Raw genomic sequence first — 10,748 nt, forward strand, 5'->3', positions numbered from 1 at the left:
CCCCTAGAGCTCATTCGACACGCATACTAGGGGGCTTCTATGGCATTCTTAAGGAACATTCCCCTAGATGACATCTGCAAAGCAGCAACTTGGGCTACACCACACATTCACAAATCACTATTGTGTAGATGTGTAAACAAAACAACAAGCTAGTGTGGGCCAGGATGTATTAAGAACACTTTTTCAAACCACTGCAACCGATACAGGTAGCCACCGCTAAGGAGGTAACTGCTGTATAGTCTATGCACAAGTATACGATCTACAGCTCATATGCCTCGAACGGAAAAAGCTACTTACTAGTTAGCATCTGTTCTTGGCAAGTAGAGCTGTAGATTTGTATACGCCCACCTGCCTCACCTGATCGCTCTATCTGTTTCAGTACTATCTTAATTAGATACATCACACATGGACATCTTTCCTGTTTCTCACAACCTCCACTATCACCCTCTATGGCAAAAAACAATCTCCGGGTAGTCTATGCCCATGCACACTATGATCCCCAGGAGGAATCGCCTATCTTGTGACTATAAAACTTCTTACAAGACAAAAAGTGCAAACATCCAAGCCCAACACCAGATGGCGATCTATGCACAAGTTTAGTAATCTACAGCTCTACATGTCAAGAACAGATGCATACTGGTAAGTAGCATTTTCCTTCTTCTGTACAAATGGGCTGCCGCAAGACCTTCATGGCACCCAGCAATAGGAAATTTATATTAGCCAGTATTGGGGTATCTTTCATAGATTCACATGCCTGAATCATCCCCCGTCGCCGAGGTGCGAGTCCCACGGTATATAAAAAAGCAGTGCCAAAAGTAAATTACAGTAGTAGGCCCTATGAGAAGGCCTGAGGCCTAGATTGTAGTAGCCTATCTACCTCATAAAGCTAAAAAGACCAAAGTCTTTGCACCAACCAATCAGCTCACAGCACCCTCTAGAACTCTCTATGCAGAGCCAGCTCTCTTCAGATTTTGGCCGCACGTCGTGTGGAATGGAGTCTCCCTGAGTCTTGACTCTGTTTTCTTCATCAAAGCTTCAGGATGTCTGACCAGAAGGCCTTGGTTAGACCTTGTAGAACATGCAAGAAAATAAAGGTCCATGTTGATGACCAACATAAGGACTGCATTTATTGCCTTTATCCTAAACACGAGGCAAAAAATTGCAAGATCTGCCACACCTTCCCTTCTAAAACTTTAAGGGATAGGGAGGCCTGAGTACGTTTGTGGCTAAAATCCTCTTCTACGGATGATGATGACAGAGCCTCTACCTCCAGTAGTAAGAGAGTGGGATCTCAAGAGGTTAATTCAAGTGAGGGGAGAAAACAGGTTAAATCCTCCCACTCCACTTCAGGCTCTTCACAGAGATCTCCATCTAATATCTCTGGAGCCTCAGCCACCAAGGAATATACTAAGAAAACCGAGAGTAAGAGCTCTTCTGTCTCCTCACCTGTGACTACCATTTCTACTTCTACGGCTATGATCTCCACTACAGCCATCACTTCTCCTATCCTGGTACACGAATCTGTATTGTGGCTAAAAGAACCCTCGTTGACGACAGCCTTGACAACGAAGAAGCCCCCGTCGACGAAGTCATCTACGGTACCGTCGACGACCGTCTCGTCAATGAAGAAGCAAGGTCCATCAACATTGAGCCTGTCAAACATCGACGAGTCCGTCGACGACGTCGAGCCAGTCGACGATTGTCCCGTTGACGTCGAGTCAATCGACGGTGGTCCCGTCGACGTAGAGTCCGTCGACTGCTAATCCTTTGTCGACACCGTCGACGAAGAACATGACGACGACCGCGACACCGTTATCACCGGTGGCATCAAGACAAATACATACTGCTTCATTTAAGCCTTTGGCTGTAAAACAGGCTTTTTCTACCCCGCTTTCTTCAAAGACCTTTCAACTAGTATCATACCAGAGACAGCAAGGATCTTACATTTCGCCACTTATGCCCTCTCATCTCCTAGAGACTTATGCTGATGGCGAAGAGGAGAGTTTTGAGGATGACAATGAAGGAGCTTTTGGAATAGCTCACCATCCTTCAAAGTTAAATATTAAATGCCAGGAGGATGATGAAGAAGAGGATGCTTATTCCGGACATTATTATCAGGAGAACATTGTGGTCCCTCATCAGATAGAATACCGGAGGAGGTCTCAAGTTTCGGAGGTCAGTCATTTACCACCAAGCCTTATCCAAGATTTACAGGCTATGCTGGCAGATTATAAGCAACGCTTTCCACCTCAACAGGTTATTCCTCCAGCCCAACCTGCTGTCAGTCTCTAAACCTGACGTTCCACCTCCCAGGTCTCTGGTCACGGAAACTCATCAACCTGCCTTGCCTACGCAGACACCAGACACTTCTTCGGATGAAGAAGTAGAGGAAGGAGAGTTACCTAATAATCCACCAATGGATCCGTGGGAGGATTACGTTATTCCCATGCTGTCTCCACCTACTCCACAGCCTTCAGACTCACCGCCTGAAGACATAGGTGTTTCCATAATCTCATGCAGCGAGCTGCAACTAGATTTCAGTTGCCGGTGACAGTGGAGCAGACAGAATGTTTCCTCCACGATTTTAAAGAAGAAACTAGGAAGGTGTCGAGAGCCATTCCTATTATAGATTATATCTGGAAGGAAGGTGTCAAGGTGATGAAAAATCCGCTTCAGTTCCAGCAGTGTTGCCAAGGATTGATAAAAAATAACTCGCTCCTCTCACTAGTCCTGCATACCTCATTGGACACCCGTGGCCGGATTCGGTCATCTCGCAGGCCGCACAGCAAAGATCGAAAAACCCAGCCACCCCTATCACTATACCACCGGATAAGGAGGGCGTTGTTTGGACCTTATTGGTAAGAAATTTTCCACCATGGCTGCTGCCTCGATCAGAGCTGCAAATTCTTTAGCGATTATAAGGCGCTATGATCGCCAAATGTGGTCCGAGATGGCTGGTTGGATTAATTTAATCCCAGTGGATATACGACAGGAGGCACGCAAGATTTTAACGGAGGGGGGACGTGCAGCGGCAGAAACCATCGACTGCGCCTTGGATATTGCTAACACGAACTTTAGACAGCTGGCAGGAGCTGCAGTTCTCAGACGACAGGGCTGGCTAAAGGCTACCACCTTTAGGCCCGAAGTCCAACTTAAGATCCTGGACATGGCTTATGATGGAGAGTCTCTATTTGGGAAGCACATTGACGAGACTCTCCAGGCAATCAAGACTGATACTGGCACTGCAAGATCCCTAGGTTCTTTGTAGTACAGGAGAGTATTGTTTAGAGGTGCTAGAGGACATGGATACTCCTCTAGAGGAAACTACTACCAACAAGGCAGACAATATCAGCCTCAGTACCGGCAAAGTTATCAGTCTTCTTATCGACAGTCCAGAACAGCTAGTTTCTCTCGCCAAGGTGGACGAAAGCGCACAAACAATCAATGGCGAGACACTCACAGAAAACAGTGAGATCAGCCGGGCGCCAACTTTATTTCCTTCCCTCCCTGTGGGCGCGAAGATAGCTGCCTTTCAAGAACAGTGGCAGCGGATTACATCCGATCAGTGGGTACTGGACTTAGTACAACATGGTCACACTCCGGATTTTGTCTCCAAACCACCAATAACTCCGCCCAGGGGTCCCCCTCCCCCTCGTCTTCACTTATTGTTCAAGGAAGTTCATTCGATGCTCCTCAAGAACGCTGTAGAAAAAGTTCCAATACATCAGAGGCAGACAGGCTTCTGTTCCCGTTTTTTCCTCATAAAAAGGAAATCGGGGGAATGGCGACCGATCCTAGACCTGCGCATCCTCAACAAATATCTCAAGAAGCAGGGTTTCCGCATGGTCACTCTTTCGGAAATTTTAAATTGCCTCAATGAGGGAGATTTTATGGCGTCCTTGGACATGGAAGACGCATACTTCCACATCCCAATCCATCCAAAACATCGAAAGTATCTCCGTTTCACTGTGGCTGGCGCCCATCATCAGTTCAAAGTTCTCCCATTTGGCCTCAAGTCGGCGCCAAGGATTTTTTACAAAGTGCCTAGCCCCAGTAGCGGCAGCATTACGCTCATCAGGGATGCAGGTTTTCCCGTACTTGGACGACTGGCTAGTCAAAGGTCCATCAAAATGCAGGGTGCATAAGTGTGCCGCAATCTCTTTGCATCTCTAGGTCTCACTGTCAACGAAAAGAAGTCTCAATTGGTTCCGAAAAGAATCCTACTTTTCCTAGGAGCTTGTCTGGACAGGATACAATGCAAGGCATTCTTGTCTCAAGAAAGACAGCTCCGTCTACAGGCATTGGCCATAAAGCTATCCAAAAGAAAGTCACTTTCGGTTCTCCTCTTTGCTTCTCTTCTGGGAATGTGTTCTTCAGCCATAAACCTCATTCCGTTGGCACGTCTCAAAATGCGGCCTCTACAGGGGGAGCTACATCTTCAATGGCAGCAAGCGACAGGATCCTTCAAGGACATTATCAAAGTCACCCCACGTATAGTGGATGCTCTTTAATGGTGGACACAGCTTCACAATCTAAAACAAGGACTCGCATTCTAGCAAACTCCTCCAGACTTCGTCCTGACGACGGATGCGTTCATGGAAGGCTGGGGAGGCCATCTCCAAGACTTGTAGGTGCAAGGCAAATGGTCTCAGGAACACAAGAAATGCCACATCAACAGTCTAGAGTTGAGTCATCTTCCTCTCTCTACAAGTGTTCCTCCCCAGAATTGCGGGGTCTTCAGTCATAGTCCGAACGGACAATACCACCAGCATGTTTTATATAAACAAGCAGCGAGGGACAAGGTCAGCTATACTATCAAAAGAAGCTCAAGAGTTATGGGAATTGCTAATGCTTCACAACATAACTCTCAAGGCGGAACATGTCAAAGGTCTGCACAATACCCTGGCAGACAAACTGAGCCGATCCTTGTCGGATTGCCATGAATGGGAGCTGGACAACACGCAATTGATCAAGGTGTTTCATACTTGGGGCAAACCAACGTTGGATTTATTTGCGACCCACCAGAACAAGAAATGCCGGTATTACGCCAGCAGATATCCTCAACAGGGGTCAAGAGGGAATACCATGTCCATGAGATGGTCAGGGATCTATGCTTACGGCTTTCCTCCAATCCCGCTGATTCCGCGAGTGTTGCGCAAGATGAAATTGGAGAGCTGCCGTCTCCTTCTCATTGCTCCCAGATGGCCTCGTCAATATTGGTTTCTGGAGCTCATGTTGCTGTCACAGGAGCCTCCAATCAAACTTCTACCGGCGCCAACATTACTGTCACGCAATGGGGGTCAGATACTTCACCCAGACCCTCAATCTCTGAAGTTGCACGCATGGCTCCTAACTTCTTAGAATAACAACACCTACAAATTCCTCAAGACTGCCTGAACATCTTGAAGAAAGCACGAGCCCAGAGCACGTTGAAGACCTATCGTCTCAAATGGAAGCGTTTCTGTTCCTGGTGTGCTTCAAACGCTTTACACCCTATCAAAGCTCAAAACTGAGAAAATTCTGACTTATCTTTTACATTTGGCTCGCTCTGGTCTTTCATTTTCGTCCATAAAGGTCCATTTAGCGGCTTTATGCAAGTTCAGGAAAGTGGCTGACACTCCATCACTATGCTCTTCGTCACTGATAAAACAATTCATGAGGGGTCTTTTTCGGACTTATCCTCCAATTAAACCTTCACCACCGGAATGGGAACTCAACACGGTCCTCTCACAGTTGATGAAGCACCCGTTCGAACCGATCCAGCCGACCTCAAATTCTTGATATGGAAGGTCACCCTGCTTTTAGCCCTAACTTCTACAAGAAGAATATGAGAAATTCAGGCTTTCACTATCGAATAACCTTTCTTACATTTTTTTTCAAGAGTGTCACTCTCTGAACAAATCCAACTTTCATACCCAAAGTGCCTTCTCAGTTCCATCTGAATGAACCAGTGAATTTGCGGGTTTTCTTCCCAAATCCTACAACCCCGGCAGAAAGAACACTACATTCTTTGGACATTAAACGATGTTGAAAGTTTTATCTTCAAAGAACGAAGAGCTTCAGAAAGTCAGATCAGCTATTCGTAGCTTATGGCTAAACAACACTGGGAAAGCAGTCACTAAAGCCACAATTTCAAGATGGATAGCCTCTGCGGTCCATTTCTGCCATGTTAAAGCTAACCGACCACTACAAAGGACTGTAAGGTCTCACTCTACAAGAGCTGTAGCAGCATCTACAGCTTTGTTTGCAGGAGTGACGCTAGAGAACATTTGCCGTGCTGCGACATGGAAGAATGTCCACACGTTTACAAGACATTACTGCCTGCAATCAGCAAATCAAGAGGATGCGGCAGTTGGCCAAGCGGCTTGATGCCACCTGTTTCCATAAGAACATATTCAGGTAACAATGTTTGGTTCTTTTTCTAATGTGTGTGTGTATACTATTCAGTAGTTTTGTTGATATAAAAGAAAAGCATATTTAATATTCCTTTCCTGTGGAGTACTAGATGACTACTCTTTTGAATTTAGACATACTTTTATTAGTAGATCATTTACTTTGCAATTGTTGGTTGTTACACATAAGTTTATGGGGGTGCACCACAATAAGTCTCCCACCATCTGCAACCGACTTTTGCCTGGCTTACTGCTTGCTATTCTGATTTAGGCATGTGAGTCTATGAAAGATACCCCAATACTGGATAAGAAAACCAGTTATTTGCCTGTAACTTCAGTTATCCAGTATTGGTATCTTTCATAGATTCACATGCACCCACCCTCCTCCCCGGAGAGTCAGTTCTCTAAGTTTGGGATACTCATTCCCACTTGTGCTACGAAAATCTGAGAAGAGCTGGCTCTGCAGAGAGCGTTCTAGAGGGTGCTGTGAGCTGATTGGTTGGTGCAAAGACGTTGGTCTTTTTAGCATAATGAGGTAGATAGGCTACTACAATCTAGGCCTCAGGCCTTCTCATAGGGCCTACTACTGTAATTTACTTTTGGCACTGCTTTTTTATATACCGTGGGACTCCCACCTCGGCGACGGGGGATGAATCTATGAAAGATACCAATACTGGATAACTGAAGTTACAGGTAAGTAACTTGTTTTCTTCTCCTCACCACCACCAACTTTAGGGAGCATGGGCAAGTTTACTCCCAGCTCTGTTGTATGCTGGACTCCGCCCCCTCATGGTTCTAGGGGCCGGACGGGGAAAGACATGGACCTTCCCATTGTTTTCTGTCTCACCTTCTTTTGTTTGATATTGATTGTTCACATAGACCGCATTCAAACACGCATGCTGCAGGAGGGTCACTCAACTTATCCACGACCTGTCCACACTTGAACTACTCTGTGTATCTTTGTATGAGTGGTTGCACTTGCCTACCAATATGCTGGGTAACGGAGCCATGTTATGTTTTGTATTAAAATGTACTAATAAAGATATTAGCAAGAAAAATAAACATCCTAACTGTTCGGGCTTCACTTTCATGTTCAAGCAGTGCGCAGGCTTTATTTACATTCAGGCAGGTCTTTAGTGGTACAGTGAGCAAATAATTATGATGGGCAGCATTCAAGTCTATCCGTAGTGGAAATTAAAGGAAGCATCATACCCATGACTGTTCTTTTCCTCACTGTGTTCCAGCAATTATCCAACCAAGTCCACAAACTGTTCCAGTCCTCAACAGTTCAGCCGTACCTGGTCTAATTTGAGGCTCACCTTATTTCTTAATACATACTATCTTTTTTAGCATTCTCCAAATACAAGTTTCTCAATTCCCTAATGTATTTGCAGCCTTACTCTGTATTTCATTTAGCTTTAATCATCTCATATCTAGTATTTGATTTTAGTGCTCGAGCTATAGTCTTTAGCCACCCCGGTTTTGTTGATGTTCAACCTAAACTAGACTACGGTTTCCCTGAGAGAATTTGCTCTGTAGTAGTTCATTCTGTTTGGCAATTCTGTTTCCTATTTTTGCTGGCACCTGCAGGCTCCTATAGCTAATTAGATTAATTTCTTTTTTCCCACAAAATAAAATAATATAACTGAAGGTTATTTGTCTGCCCAATACATTGGCGTTTGAATTCAATTTGTATTTGGAAACCTTGTAAGCGTCCGTTTCAGCCTATGAATTGATATTTACACGAAGATACTTGACACTTTGCTGGTTTCATCTACTGACTGTTTGCAACTTTGATAGGGTGACCATTTTGAATAATCTAGACTTCCCCCTGCTTCAGTTTTACATAAAAACGACCTTCCTCTCCAGAGGCAACATTACCTAAATTGTCATGCTGATATTTCCGCTTTACAGAGCATCAGATATTACTCTATCCTAGCCATAGCCTACGTTTTTCCATAAATTTGTTAGCATGGTTTGTTGATGCACAATTATTTATTGTTTCCATCATTTTTCCACTTCCTTAGGTAGCCCCTGCTGAAGGTTTTTCTGATCTTGCCGCACAAGTGATGACCTCTCCTTCCAAGAACTATATTCTCTCTGTGATCAGCGGAGGTGTCTGCATCCTCTTCCTCGTGGGCCTTATGTGTGGCAGATTTACCAAGCGAGTGACACGAGAACTAAAGGACAGGTAGAGCCTGAATTCCAACGCTTCCTTTTAATCCCCAAACCCCAAGTGGCCCGCATCATTCGGAGAGGTGCCTACCCAGTGCTGCTCCTTTGTACAGCCCTTCTGTATAGTTGAAGCCCTCTGCCCCCTCCTTCTGTGAGAGTGAGGAAAAGAGATTTCCCCAACCAAGGCACGCAGCACTGGCCTCCACAGGCATCCAATCCTTTCCTTTATCCCTGGTCTTGGATTTTTTTTTATTTCCTCACCATCTTGGAACAATCAAATCATGTGGCTGCATCATTAGTTGGCTCCTGTGGTTCTCTGACTCCACCCACCCATGTCTGTTATTGGACTATCGGTTGAACTGCCTGTTGACTGTCCTTCATTCATATACTTCAACTCTTAAAAGGTGTCACTTGGAACCAGACTTGGAGTCCAAACATGTGCCATGGCTCAGTGTGGTTTGTTTTAAGGAAGTAAAATACAAGTTCATGAGTATCTTACCTCGGGCCTTCCGGCAACACTGTCGCCACTTCATGCACTCCAGTGACTGATCTTTTTAAGACTTAACAAACTATGGTATGGAAGACGAAATCCATGTTTGTTGTGCTAACAGGAAAACATTTGCTGAAAACTGTGGAACACTAATTGTAGATTACAGGGAGCTGTAGCATCTCTTGCATCATAGTTCTCTTGGTTCCTAGTTCAAGGTGACATTATGCAGAGCATGGCCGTCTGACCCATCACTTTCAAACTGGAATGTTCAACTTATTTCCCCCTGATATGGACCTTCATAAAATTAAAGGTGCGAAATGGACAAGCACGCTGCCAAATCCTTTCTCTGTATTGTGCAAATATAAAGTGCTGTCTGCTCAATGTGAAAGCCCTGACCATGCAACCTTGCTGTGAAAGCTGTGATCTGCAACGAAACAAAGAAAGGCATGAACCCAGTTTAAGTTTCATATACCGTCGGATAACATCATTAACCAGGAATATCAATTCCCCAAAATAGATGTATTTATTTAAATGTCTCCGGAGTTCCAGATTGACTTAAAACAACCCCAGGATGCTTGCACCTCTGCAGTCACTTTCACACATTGGTTTTGTGGCATATTGCCATATATGTCTCTGACCCCAAGTAACTAATGGAGTCTCAACAAGTATGCGAGAACCTGGAAGGCATATTCTTGCATATTCTTCAGTACAGCAGGGCAGGTGCCAGGGTGAACAGACTGTAATTTCTAGAGTACTCTGGTATGGGGAAAATTAGTAAGTTGGGATGCATGAAGGGCAGGGAAAGTAAGATTGGTTAGAGGCCATGATTTAAAGAGAAGTTGCTTGAATCTTTAGGAATACTTTGATATGTTTGTTAGTCAGCAGCCAATAGCCAAATTGACAGATGGTATATATATATGTATATTTTTTTTCTTTGCAGAATTGGGGAGAAACTGTTGATGTAAATTTTTTTGCGATGGATTATTATGATGCCTCTTTGAAGCCGCCCATGATTTTCTGGTACTCCTCTGCCCACCTCATGCAATGTCGTCCGTGGAAGACCTACTCCACTTGTCTGATTCTCCTTTATTCCATGGCAACCAGAGTAACTTGAATAAAGTGGAAATAATTTTTAATTGAACATAAAGAATCCTTTTTGGACTTTGGCGCTAGCCCCGGGATCCTGTCTCCTTACTTGGAGGTGACTGTGCCATGGACACTCAGAACAGAAACTTGCTGGTGTTTAGAAATCAAGAGGTGTAACTGTCCTTTCAAATTAATAAAGATGATTTTAAGATATGGCTTGCGAAAGTTTATTTAAATTCTGCGTGTGCCTCTGACCCTTCGCTGCCTGTGCACAGCCAGTGTTTTTTCAGGAAATTGAACAAAAAGGCAAATTTTAAAGAAATTCTAAGTTGAAAAGGTTGAGGTGTGTTTAGGAATTAATGTCTAGAGTACCATGATACCTAAGCCTCCTTGCATCCAGCAGAAATAGGGGCAGTAAAAAGTTTATTTTTAATTTTCTATAGTATTTTATTTCTAATGAGATACATTTTCCCACAGATTCCTTACCTTATCAATACTCCTCTAAGTTTCAAATTTGTTCGGAAATCTATTTTTCCTATAATTACTCTACTTCAGAAATGACATCTGAACCAAAAGTCCTTTGGTAAGCTTAATTAATATTGATT

The 10,748-nt window shown here is 44.2% G+C and overlaps 1 protein-coding gene across 1 annotated transcript in view; it reads left to right on the forward strand.

The window, feature by feature from the left end:
• The window catches only part of GLG1 (golgi glycoprotein 1), a 792,605-nt gene extending 782,249 nt beyond the window's left edge, over window positions 1-10,356 (forward strand). Inside the window, exons 26-27 of the mRNA XM_086945268.1 lie at window positions 8,420-8,583; window positions 9,998-10,356. Of these exons, the coding sequence (XP_086801394.1) occupies window positions 8,420-8,583; window positions 9,998-10,022 (189 nt within the window). The 3' untranslated portion in view covers window positions 10,023-10,356. The remainder of the gene's footprint in view (window positions 1-8,419; window positions 8,584-9,997) is intronic.
• The last annotated feature ends 392 nt before the right edge of the window (window positions 10,357-10,748 follow it).

The sequence above is a fragment of the Lissotriton vulgaris genome, chromosome 12, assembly GCF_964263255.1.
Source record: "Lissotriton vulgaris chromosome 12, aLisVul1.2, whole genome shotgun sequence".
Classification (NCBI taxonomy): domain Eukaryota; kingdom Metazoa; phylum Chordata; class Amphibia; order Caudata; family Salamandridae; genus Lissotriton; species Lissotriton vulgaris.